The 14,049-nt window shown below is 32.5% G+C and overlaps 1 protein-coding gene across 18 annotated transcripts in view; it reads right to left on the bottom strand.

The window, feature by feature from the left end:
• The window catches only part of PPFIA2 (PTPRF interacting protein alpha 2), a 475,760-nt gene that overhangs the window by 168,127 nt on the left and 293,584 nt on the right, over positions 1–14,049 (bottom strand). For 16 of the 18 annotated variants that reach the window (XR_009565609.1, XM_060306813.1, XM_060306805.1 and 13 more), the window contains 2 exons: positions 13,389–13,553; positions 6,982–7,056 (listed from right to left, as the gene is read on the bottom strand). Coding sequence is in view for 17 of the 18 variants with exons in the window: in XM_060306813.1 (XP_060162796.1) it covers positions 6,982–7,056; positions 13,389–13,553 (240 nt within the window). In the remaining variant the exon portion in view is untranslated. The remainder of the gene's footprint in view (positions 1–6,981; positions 7,057–13,388; positions 13,554–14,049) is intronic. The other 2 variants (XM_060306807.1, XM_060306817.1) reach the window with 1 other exon arrangement.

Raw genomic sequence — 14,049 nt, 5'->3', positions numbered from 1 at the left:
AATAACAGAACTTCATAGATTAGATAAGGAAATACCATGGTGAATCCATGTTGCTTCAGTTCATAAGTTCTGTGGAACCTGGCTTTATTTAATTTGCCAGGGTAATGTAATGAGAACTTCCTCTGGGTCTACCATCCCACCCTAAAATATCCTTGCTTAGTCTTATTGACTCTTTGCCATATTCTACATTGTCTTATTCTTAGTCTCCTTAAACTCATTAAAGTAACTGTTTCCACTTCCCTTAGCAGATAACCCATTTCCTTGGCAAGCCTCTCTGATAAAATTGCTGTCTTCTTTCCTCTCCAAATCAAAATCTTCATTCATCTCTCTACTACACATTCTGTTCTCCTTCCTGCATTTCTCAGAGGAAGGAGTTCCGCTACTTGCCATTGATCTCCAAATCACGCTTATCCTCTTCCGTGTTGTCCATCAATAATCCCTTCTCCTTTGTCTCTTCTTCCTTTGCATTGGCTGTAAGCATTTTCAACAGGCCGTCTTTCAATATTGCCTAATTATTTAGCTTTTAGCCTCCTCTCTCCTTCATTGCCAAACTTCTCAAATGAGTATTCCTCACTGTCTCCCATTTTTAGACTTCTAATTGACTCAAATTCTTTTCATCACAGCTATTTTCCTTCCACTATAGTTTACTAAAACTGTCTTTGCAAACATTTTCAGTGACCTAATTGTAAATCTAATCACCTCATAGTAGACATATTCCTACATGCCTTCATGCAACATTTAATACTGTCGACCACATCCAATCCCTACACTTAAAACTCTTTCTCTCCCTCACTCTCTCTCTCTCTCTCTCTCCCTCTTTCTATCATTTCTTTGCTTCAGGGACTCTTGACTCACTTGAGTCTCACATAACATCTCTCGTTGCTCCTTCCCTGCCTTTTATTTGCTTTTGGGGGTAGGTTCCACCTTTGCCTGTATCTATTTACCTTTTCCATATTTCCATTCATTTCCATGGATTCAACAGAGTACTGGTTCTTAACTCAACTCAAAAGACTGTTGTGATGATTAAATGCATAATGTATTTAAAACAATGGCTGTATCCCGTGGTCCTATAAACCCCCAAAATGTGAATCTGCTGCCTCTAGCTCCCCTCACCATCTTGATCCAATATTCTTCTGAATATGAATGATACCTGGTTTGCCCATAAAGTTCTTTAATTTTTCCTTAGGAAATTAGACTTCAGGAATAAGGCTGGTTGTAGATGAGGTAACATGAAATGCTAATTTCCTTAAGAAAATTCAAATTGAAAGTTGGTAAATTCAGTGGTTGGAATAAAAAAAAAACAAAGAATGAAAGCAACATAAAAATATAGTTCAGTCTACAATTAAATGTGCCAGTTCTTTTTTATATATAATACAATCATGCAGAAAAGCTTTTAAAATATGTACAGCTGTGTATTCACTGAAAATTAGTCTGTCAATTGAATATTTACTGTAGCTTCTGAATAATTCATTTTGTCTGGTTTAATTAAATAATTAAAAAAGCATATGGGCTTCTGCTAAAGGAGAACACATTGTTAGAAGGTAATCTATTTATTCCTCTTTATTTCCTTTTACTGTACATTTTTTGTAGTTTTCTAATTTTAAGCAGTAACAAAAATATTCTGCAAGAAATAAAGACTTGATTGTATTTTCTCTGTCTAAATAATCTGGACTCACTTTTTTAGGACAATAGCCTGGAAAACGTATTCAGTGTTAACAATACAATCTGCCCTTGCAGGGCTATTCAAAGAGGCATAAAATGACAGCAAATTTTCATTATGTATATATATTTATTTACAATATTGTTTTGATTCTTTCATTTATATCTATATTTCCCACTACTAAAAGAACATAAGAAATGCCAGACTGTTCAAGTTCAAGTTCTCTGTGCAAGTTCTGTATTTTGCAACACTAGCCCTTTCTTTCAAGAAACAGTAGTGATTTTTACAAATCTGAACTATAAACACAGTACCTTGATTAGGATATATATTTTTTCACCTTTAAATTTTATACACTGGTCTGCAAACTTAAAAATCTGGTTATATTTCTTCCCTTTTAAAAACGCTTCACTGACCCATCATTGTCTACAGGACGAAGCCCAGGCTCTAGGCATCCCTAACTCAGATTTGCCTTTCTCTGCAGCCTCATCCCCATCTCTACCACTGCCTGCTTCCCTTTTCTTCCTCCACCTCCAGCTAACAAGCTCTTTGTAGTCACCCTTCAAATTCTAGGTAAATTTTTTGCTCTAGGAAGATTTAAAAAATTTTTTCCAGCTTTATTGAGATATAATTGACAAATAATATGTGTAAGTTTAAAGTATACAATGTGAATATTTGATATATGTATATATTATGAAATGATTACCACTATAAGGTTAACTAACATACCTATTACCTCACATAGTTACCATTAGTTTTTTTTTAATTTAATTTAATTTTTTTATACAGCAGGTTCTTATTAGTTATCTATTTTATACATATTAGTGTATATATGTCAATCCCAATCTCCCAATTCATCCCCATCCCCATGGTTACTATTTGTGTGTGTGTGTGGTGAGAACATTCATGACCTACTGTCTTAGTAAATTTCAAGTATACTATACAGTGTTGTTAACTATAGTGCACATACTGTACATCAGATCCCCTAATTTTATTCATTTTATAACAGAAAGTTTATATTCTTTGACAAACATCTCCCCATTTCCCCCACACCCCAGCCTCTGGCAACCAATCTACTCTGTTTCTTTGTGTTTGACATTTTTAGAATCTGTATATAAATAAGATCATACAGTATTTGTCTTTCTTTGTCTAACTTATTTCACTTAGTCTAATGCCCTCAAAGTTCATCCTCATCCATGTTCTTGCAAATTGCAGGAATTTTCTAGGAAGATTTTTGTAACACCATCTGCTTTTCCTCATTCATGCCCATACAATTAATTACTCTCCTTTGTAATACTACTAAAGCTTGTACTTTCATTTTTACTTTAGTCTTATTGTATTGTAATTACTTTTTATTGTGATAAAAGGTATATAATAAAAAATTTACCATTTTAACCATTTTAAGTGTACAGCTAAGAGGCAATAAGTACGTTCACATTGTTATGCAACCATCACTGCCATTCAACTTCAGAAATTTTCACATCTTCCCAAACTGAAATTCTGTATCCTTTAAATAATAACTCCTTATTATAGTTACTTTTTACCATGTTTATCTTCCATAACAGACTTGAGAGAATTGTTGCTTTATTAATATCTTAGTTTATCAATATATTTATACCCAGTACTTAATGCAATGACTGGCAAACAGAAAATGCTCAATAAATGTCTGTTTAATTGATGCATCATTATCAAAATCACATATCAGATGACTATGTCAGCTAGCCATATCAGATTGTCAACTTTCCAGCTCTACTCCACCCAAACCCACAGTTCACAAAAAGAAAAAAAAAAGAACATACTTTCAGTGGATTTCACTTTACCAAAACCAAAACCAAAACCAAAACCAAAAAACAAAACACTACAAAACAAAAACAAAACTACACCTTCAGCGCTTTCTCATTTCATAAAGTATAAATTCCAAATTCTGAGCTTTGCATTCAGAGTTCTCTAGGATCTGCATCCTATCAACTCTCTACACTCCTATATCTTTTCATACCCTAATTCTTACCAATACAATATCATCCATTATCCCTAAAACAGGCAATTTTAGGTTTCCTTAATCATACTGTTTGCTCAGCTTGAAATGTTTCTCCACAGTTTTGAAGCCAAATCATTGTTTTCCTTCAAGGGTGAAGCCTTCTTTGATACTTTGGTTTAGAATGAATACCTTTCTCTCTGCTCTTTTGCACTTTGTTTGGGTCTCTATTTTATGTTAATTTAGTTCTGTACTAAATTACATCTTACTTATATGTTTATATGTTGGTCTCCATCACTGGAGTGCAAATTATATAAACATTTGCATAATGCTTTATTAATTATTTTATTTTTTTCTATTTCTTCCTGTCAGGAACTCACAGAATTTTCTGCACATAGTAGTTACTCGATAATTATATTTTGAAATAACAAACAACTTAATTTAATAATATGATCAGTGTATTGCTGTTTATTGAGCATGCCTCAGGTTGTTCAAACTATCTATTAAGGGGATAGCCAAGGAATAATGTGAAAACACCAGGTAGAATGAACTCTATACAATGCAATCTGACAAATATATATTGATCACAAGGTTTATATCACTGTACTGAGTGAAATAAGCACAAATGAGCAAGACATAGCCCTCTTTCTCAGGGAACTAGGCTTAGACAGGTATATAATTAACTCTAATACTTGTTGAACAGTCATAATAAATGCTGAAGCAATGAGATTAAGCAATTTAAACTAAGAAGCAATGACTGTTGGCAAGAAATCATAAAAAATTTCATTGAAAAGGTGATGTCTGAACTTGAGTTTAAATGGGAAAGTATGATTTCAGTGGGTGAATTGGGGTTGTGGAGACATTCCAAGAGAGACATTAGCATAAGTAAGATTTAGAGTCAGGAAGAATGTTGGCTGCTTTCAAAAACAGTGAATACTATAACTTAACAAGAACTTAGATGACTCAGAGTAGTAGGGGTAATAGGAATTAAGGGTGATTTTTAGGTTAGGACCACTGAAGAGGTGCTCAATAGTATATTACAGGTCTAGTAGTAGATACCATTATATTTTAACATATATAAATATGTAAATTATATTATTATGTTAGTAGTATATTAATATGGCATATGTTACATTATATTACATGTCTGAAAATATTATGAAAAATAATCAATATGATTGGAGCTTTGCTTAGCTGTTTTAACCCTGAAGAATTATATAGCAGAAAACATACTGTAATATCCCAGTTGAGAATAATGAAGATCTGAACTACAGTAGTTTTAATGTATATAGAAAAAGCTGAGAGTAAATGGATGTAGGGTAGACTGTGGACATAGTTAAATGCATGGATTGGAATCACCTGAATACATAGAGCTAAGATAAATTCAAAGATAACCACATTTTCAAGTAGGAGAGAACAGTGGTACATTAAGAGAAATAACCTCTCTGGGCTCACTTGTAAAACAATAGTAGTACCTAACTTCCAGTATCATTTTGCTGATATATGTGCACTTAGACTAGAGCCAAGAGATTTAAAGCACTTGGTAAATATTAGCTATCGTTATTATTAATTTATCAATAGAATAATCTAATATGGAAAATGGCATCTGACTAAAATATCTTTATTATTTCATTTCTTTATAAGCATAATGAAAATTTATTAAAAAATCAAACACTACAGAAATATATAGTACATATTTGCAAATACCAAAGACAACTAATAATAACAGTTTGGTATTTATATCCAAAATTTATTTTTCCTAGTCCTATAATAATGTATTATTATTACTTGTAATTGTGCAAAATTGGGAGCATTCTCTGCAGCTTCTTCCTTTGTGTATAGTAGAACATTTTGGATCTTTTCAGAACAGAACATATAGTTATCTCATATTCTTTTTAAGAAGACTGATTATTTCACTGCATTAATGTACCATAGAGAACCTAAGGGGACACAAGGAAAAATTAAGTGGAGATCCAGGCCCATTAGCACATATGGTGCCTTTGTGTAAACTAGAAAAATTGGTCCCTATAAGTGGTTACAGTCCCTTTAGTGCATGTCTTCATTATCAAACCCTAAGCTGGTTTTTAATCCTTGATTAACCCCTGCTGAACACGTGTGTCAGAGAACAATTTATACAAACATTAGCAAAGCAAAGTCCTGTGGAGATGCCAAACCAATGTTTACAATCTTTTGTGGAGCTCAGAAAAGAGCATGGACTTTGAGCTATAGATTTGGTTTCTTTTTCACCAGAGTCATCATTGAAACCTTGGATGGATGAGAAATGGGTGAAGTCTTCATGGGAGAGATTATATAAAGAAAAGTGTTAAAGGGTGGTAACTCCAAAACCATCTGTGAGAATGGGAAATTCATTGCTGAAGTTTAAATTGTTGAACCTAGGACAAACAAAAGCCTATAGAAGCTCATTTAATTGGCCTAGCTTATTTTAAAAAACTAGGGAGTTTGTAACAACAAGATTTTTAGCATGGTTGAAAATGTGTATTTGTTTATGTGTGAAATGTAAATGTAAATATTACTTTGTTAAGAATCTCTTGGTAAGACTTATAATTAATGACACTGGCCTCCCACTTCCTTAATTATTTAAAAGTAGGAAGTTATTACTAAATAGTTTTAGTAACAATAATACCTCCATTTGCATTCCTGGAATAAACTCCTGAAAAAGGTAGCCTTGTAAATTATCTGAGAGAGGGAGAGAGAGACAGAGGCAGAGAGACAGAGAGAGAGAGATGGGGCTATTTTAGTGCCCTATATACATTTAATTTGAGATCTATTTATCTATCACCTATTCACCTATCTATATCTTATCTAATGACCCAAGTTCATTTGTAGACAAATAACCAAAGAAGTAAAATATTCTAAGGAAAAAACAACTCTTTAAATCCCATGGATGATTATAAAATACTTTCTTAGAGTTATGAATGAGAGCAAAAGAGTGGATTCAATGATGCCACTAAACATGGGAACAATGCTTCATTTGTAACATTTTCTAAATTTAATATTTGACATGTTTTGACATGTTTTCCAGTTTTGGAGCTGTGTTTTACTTCTCAAAAGGCCCGGCGTTCTGACTGCAGTCTTTCTAAATCCCCACCTCACTAGCTCTCATATCACTAGCTCATGATAATTCTCCTTTCATCTCTTAGTGACAGATCTGAATCACCAGAAATCAGAAAGCATGACTCTGGCAACTAGTTTTAACAGGTCTTGTTCAGTGGCATATACCAAATGTAATTTATTTTTTGTGACAGTTTTAATAAAAGTGACGTGAAACACAAGGGATATAAGGTTAGCGATATTGCACCTCAAAAGAGGAGAAAGTTTGGTATGTTACCTCCTGATTAGCAGCAGCTAGTTCTTCTTCCAGTGCAGAGACTCTTTCTAAAGAAACCCTCAGTCGCTCCCTTACCTAGAAGAAAAACCAAAATATGTGCAGTAATGTACATCCCATACATATTAAACTGTGCTGAATCCATTAACATTATCAGAGACAGTCACATTTGAAAAAGTATTAAAGTATATATAGCCTTAAGTGCTCAGGAATACTATGACTACATTGTCACCTCATAGTATGACTGTATTAAGGGATTTTCTTGTAAGCAAGTCCTTCTAGTGTTTCGTGACAGAGTTTACAATGGGGTTGAAGAGCAACCCCTCTTGTTCTGAATTCTGATTCATAGTAAGTGGAGGCAAAGTTCAAAAGTTTATTATGAATTCATCTGAAAAACAGTCAATGATTAAGCATAAGATATAGGCAAAAAACTTTCTACTTCTTTAAAATAATAACTGTGTTTTCCTTTGACATTTAGTACAAAATAATTTGTCTAAAAGCAAAGGATTCTTAGAAGCTGAAAAATGTTGTCCATTGCTCATGAAATTAATTTTGTATTAGTTTGAGGTCTACATTGTTATTGAGGGATTGGAAAGTATATATCTACTCTGGAATTCCTAAATACTTTTCAGATACCAAAGGTTAAACCATTATATTTTATAGAACCAAAGACTGCACATTTAGTTTGCAAGTAATGATTTCCAAATGTTTCATACACAAATGAAACTCAGAGAAGTGTTTCTTTGATCCTTGCTTTCTTAGAACTTCTAAGATTGTTTTAGTTATTATATGTTCAGATCTATAGATATGCTCCATATTAAATTTGTCAAAAGTAGAAAAGTTCAGAGAAAGAAATTTGGTTAAACTAAAATAAATGACTACAGCAATTTAATTTTCCTTAAAAAAAAACACCAAAGTTTATAGCTTCAATTCAATATGGAATTCATGGTGAGTTTTAGATTATTTATGAATTAACATTGATTTACCATGGGAATATAACAGTGTGCATTTTAATTATAGAAATAAATTATTTAAATGAACATTCATTTTAGTAATTTATTAATGGTATATTTTAATTAATGGTCTTTTTCTTTTTTTAGCAAGATTTAACTGGGAATATAAGTTAAATACACAAAATATCTAAAAACCTAGATACATAGTAATTTTAAAGTTGAAGTTACAAAATTATTTTCTAGTTAGCAAACAAACAAAAAACAAGTGATATCCTATGAATCTAGAATCTAATTAGAAATTTTTAAAAATCTTAATTATTTTAGTAATGTATAATGATGACTGAAATATATTCAGGTGACTGGGTGCACTTAACTCCTGAAATACATCTTGAATAAGAAAGAATTAATGCCTGACTGGAATTTTAATATTAATTTTACTTAGGTTCAAATTCTCTGAAAATTAGTAATACATATATAAATGGACATTTCATATCAAAGATAATCACAGAGGATCCTTCATGATATTTAAGTATGCCAGATGGGCTGCCAGGTACCAGTGCTGTTAGACAAATATCCAATTGTTCATAAAAATGCATAAAACTAATGCTGATTCATAACTGAACAAGAGCTTCTTAGAAGGAAATCTTTAATGATTTGACTTGGGAAATACTTTTTTCATGAGTGCTTGGATAGATGCAAACAAAGCAAACATCCCAAAGGCATGAAAATGAGGAGGACTGCTGATATGTGGAATACAGATATCAACAAATATCTTAGTAGATGTCCTTGTTATTTAATAGGGATGATTGTAAAGTTTTATGTCCACTTCCTAAAATAGCAGGTATAAAATATGGGTATTCTGATAAAAATCTAAGAATCCTAGTTGATGAGAACAGCAATATGAAACAGTCTAAATATAAATTAATCTCAACGTATGCAACATAATCAGATCACATTTAGACTGCAATAAAGAGGTTAAGGCACTATATTTAAAGACATACTGATGCATTGGGATGTTCCTAAAAGAGTCATGCAAGCCACATAAGGAGCAGTTGAAACCAGGCTATACTGCGGGTTAAATGTCTTCCTTTCTTTGTTAAACTGAAAATCACAGAAACTGTTCCAAACTGTTTCAAATTTACCACAAGTTAAGCATGTATATTCTTATTATATTGAGCCTTCGAGCAGTAAAAATTATCAAGCTTTTCAAACAATATGAAAAATCACCCCTCAATACATTTATAACAGCATTTGCAACTTGAAATTATATTATATACAAAGTAATGAACCTAAAACTCTCTTCACAAGAAAATAAAAACAATTGCTGAATATATTTTGAATTCATGTTATAAATGTAAAAATTGATGTTACAAATATTAATACATTTATGATATGAATGCTTTATTCACATTTATATGAGAATGAAGTATTCTCTCTGTATTTATTTCTTGGGTAAGACTCAAATGAATGAAACATATTTGCTTCCTCTTGCACTAATCTCTGCTAAACTTGGTAAAGAAAAAACAAAGGGAGGATCCAAAGGAGTAACCTTTCTAGAGTATAAAGGAATCTAACGTTTTATCTTGTCTATATAACTGGAACTCCACTGGTAATAAGAAAAAATAGTATTTCTGACAAGGCTTGCAGCTTTTTGCACTGCTCTGAGCACAGCACTAGCAGAATGCCATAATATCCTTATTTTTCTTGTTGAATTTGGTGTTCTTTTGAAGTTATCTAGACAAGAAAAAACTATAGTTTTAATTTTTTCCTAAATATAAGTACACAGTTGATGGTCTTGGCTATATACTTTACTTTTTCTAGTTTTTTGCTACTTAATTACATTCAATTAATCTATTGTCCACATAGTCTTTAAGATATATTGATTGCTTATTTATAGAGCTATAGTATAACCTCCTAAATATATTTATGTACATCTAGAATTTTTGATTTCTAATTTCATCTGTTACACTTATTTTCTTCATAGTGGTATGAAAAAATAAAGAGAAAAAAATTTTCCTCAAAAAAAGATGTTTCAAGAGAAATGTTATCCCTGAGGATTAAAATAAGTCCCTAAGAATGACGAGTATGTTGCAGGATAAAGAAGGACTTGGGTGGAAAAGCATACATTTCAAATTTAAATTAAGGTATGGCAGGGGTTTATTTTGGAATTATCAATCCTGCAACAGAAAGCATCGTGAGGGAATCTTAGACCAGACATTTAAATCCAGTTTGGGCACTGTGATATTAGATCACAGGAATATATGTGGAGTATATGTAACATGTGTTTTGGTTACATTTCCCATGCATACCCAGTATATCTTTTTAAAAAATACTCAGTGATATCTGAGTGATTGAAAAACACATGTATACTTCTCATTTCCTCCAGCCCACAGAATTGATAAACATGTTGGAGACTTATGTCAAAATCACTGCTGGTCTTAGATAATTGTGTAAATTCTACCCTACAACTCAGTGGATATGTAAATAAGGACATCAATAATGAAGACTGCCAGTCATTGTAACTGTCCACAGCTATGCTCAATCTTTTGTATTTTATTTATCTCTTCCTGTGTTCTAAACCTTCTGTGGTAAAGTTGGTAGTTTCTTGCCCTCGATATGATTAATTGCATCTTCTTCTGATATTCCACATATGTTTTTTTATATATATATATATATATATATATATATATATTTTTTTTTTTTTTTTTTTTTTTTTTTTTTTGCGGTACGCGGACCTCTCACTGTTGTGGCCTCTCCCGTTGCGGAGCACAGGCTCCGGACGCGCAGGCCCAGCGGCCATGGCTCACGGGCCCAGCCACTCCGCAGCATATGGGATCCTCCCGGAACGGGGCACGAACCCGCGTCCCCTGCATCGGCAGGCGGACTCTCAACCACTGCGCCACCAGGGAAGCCCTCCACATATGTTTTAACATAATATCCATAGCACTTAAAATAGAATATTGTAATTAATTGTTCATATGTCTGTCTCCTTACCTCTCCTGATCTACACAAGAAGCTGTGAGCTATTCTTAGGGGAATTGTTTATGAAGGTGCTTAGGCACATATTAACCCCTTAAGAACTAAATGAATGTTAATTTAAATAAGCATGTGAATCAACTGTGATACCAATATCTTCACTTAGTTTGAAATTTTTGTCAAATGCTGAAATTTATCATTAACAATAACATTCATTAACATTTACTGAGCATTTGCCATATGCTAAGTACTGGCTAGGAGCTTTGCATGTCAGACAACGCTATTAGGTAGGTATTATTATTCTCTTCATTCAAAAGAAGAGAAAACAGACTAAGAGAAATTAAGGTACTTGTCCAAGTCTGTCTAACTCCAAAGCCCAAGATCATAATATTTTTCCTTCAGGCTGTTAGGTATTACTTAGTCGATAATCAGTTCTGTTGCCCCGAACTCACCAATGTCCAGGGCACATTTGGTGAGTTACTAAACCCTATTACAATTCCTAGGGTCACAGTATGAAATACTTCATTTAGTCATGCTAAGTTCACTGAACATCTATATACTAAATTACTTTTAGATCCTAAATTGTACTACAACCATTTTCTTCTTAAATGTACTCACACTCATTACGTTATTTGTCCTAAATGCTGTTTATTGCCTTCTATTCATTTTTTCATAAAAGCATCCCTCACCTAAGTGATGTGGGAGCACATCTAGGGAACATCTCAAATCACTCATTCTCAAGTCCCTCATTCAAGTCACTCAAAACTGTTAAGTTTTCTCTGAGCAGGCCATGTTCTTTTCAAAGCTCTGGGTTAGTTCACATATTGATCATATTGCTTACAGTATGTTTACTTGTCTGCTTAAAAAATCCTTACACAGTCTAATACCCAGACCAAATTTCACCCCCTCTGTGAAGACATTCTTGACTTTCTCATCACTTCTTCAGGAAAAATTAGTCACAACTTTTCCTGAGACTCCATATCACATCGTATATATCTCTTCTTACCACTCCCTCTTATTGACATGTGAACTCCAGAACTATGAACTCCTCATTTGTAAAGAAAATGTCTTATTTATCTTTGTGTGCTAAATATATGCCAAGGAGTCTGACACATAATAGATATTCTATAAATGTAAAGTCTTGCAAATTCTTAATAATGCAGTTTTGTAATAAGAAATATAATATGAAAGTAAACATTAAATATATTAAATTATTATTTGACATTTGATATTAGTTGATATTATATTCATCAGGGATTTTTATATAATATCCATTTCTGTTTTACTCAAAATTATTCATAAACTAGTTGCCTCTCATACTAAAATTAAAAATAAGATACAATTTCTTCTTAATAATCTAGAAGACAGAATTATAGATATGCTATGCACACACTCCACATAAATCCCCTGCTCTAAGAACATCTGAAAGACTGATGATAAAAATATATATGTATATAAATATTAAATAGAGCAAAAAGTGTCTGTATGCTCAAAACCTATATATAACTGAGTAATAATCCTTAGTTTGGATTTTAATGCTCAGAACTTGTCAGATACTTTACAATGAAGTGCCCCAATTCCCACTGTACAAAATCCTAAAGCCTCATTAATTTAAAAAAATTCATTCTTTGAAATTTTACAGAATTGAAATGATGTCATAAGCCTTACTAATATCCAAAGAATATTATCATCATATTGGCTTATTAATGTCCATAGAGCTTATTTGAGTAACAGCTGAGAAACTTACAGTTACTTTAAAAAAGACCTAAAGCAGATTTTTCTACTAATACCTTATGCTGTTACCCGCAGAAACTCTTAAAAATGTGTGTTCAGAACTAAGATATTAGAAACCCCCAAAATAAAATTGTATGATTCTAATATGAATCTCTAAAGGTTAAAGTATTTCCAATTTACACTTCAAGATATGTTTTATTGTCAGTTAATAGTCTCCTATGTTGGCATCTATAGCCACGCACTTCAGAGGGGGTAGGGAGGATAGAGACTGTGGGGTGGGGAGAGAATGAGAGAGAGAGAGGGAGAAACAGAAAGGTTAAATGACCATATTAAATTTCAAATGGCCATCTGGACTAGGACTCTCATGTGCCGTAATAGAAGTCTTGATAAACCATAGATTCAGATGTATTAAAAAAAGAAAATGGTTATGAATAATATAATGAATGATGAATAATGAATGAATAATGAATAATACCAGTATACATGTAATAGTCAGGGTGCGTTTTTTTTTTTTTTAGTGATTTTTCCTGTAGTTCAGACGTGTTCCTCTGAACTGACTGACTTCAGCAGCCAGTAAGAGTCATGGATGAAGACAAGGAGCTTGATGCTGATGACAAAAGCACAGTTAAGCCTGAAATCTTTTGTCAATACTATACCTTTTTTTCCAGTAGTTTTAAAAAAAAAAAATTCAGCTTTATTGAAGTATAATTGAGATAAAATTGTAACAATCCTTTCACAATACTATACCTTTTCATCCAAGGCCTTGTGGTGCTCAAATAAAGATTTCAGCGCCTTGAGAACCTCAACTTCGCTGGACACTCCCGAGGGGGACTGGGCTTGTCGCTTCACCACCGTCATTCTTAGTGACCTTTCATGTCGTGACACAAGGCACTCCAAATGCTCCAGTAACAGCTATTGGGTTTAACAGAAAATGTAATTATCTTATGGATACAAGTCACTAATACATACAGATGATTTCCATTTTAGATTTCAGATTTATATAGTATCTAATGATAACCTCAGATTATACTACAGATAGCATCAATGAAGCACAAATCTGAGTTCATAAACCAGGGTTCATAAAGTATCTTAAAAGTAAATTGCATTTCTGTCAAGTAACAATTTACTGAATTTAAAATATAATGTGAATTATATGCATTCTTTTAGAAGATTTAACAATTTCAGTTTAAATTGAGGAGAACTAGAACACACCATAATATGTTCCAATAGGATAATGACTGAAGAACATTGAACAAAGCATGATGATTTTGTTAGAGAATAGAACTGAAAGTCAAAATTAATTTCACTTATATCTGATCATTTAAATTTTTTAAATTGAAGGAAATGAGTATAATCACCATGTTGCTTTAAATGTGATTATAGTTATAATCATAGGTTGTTATAGCAA

The sequence above is a fragment of the Globicephala melas genome, chromosome 10, assembly GCF_963455315.2.
Source record: "Globicephala melas chromosome 10, mGloMel1.2, whole genome shotgun sequence".
In the NCBI taxonomy this organism is placed as follows: domain Eukaryota; kingdom Metazoa; phylum Chordata; class Mammalia; order Artiodactyla; family Delphinidae; genus Globicephala; species Globicephala melas.
The sequence above is the reverse complement of the archived record's forward strand: the minus strand, read 5'-3'. Positions and strand labels throughout refer to the sequence as shown.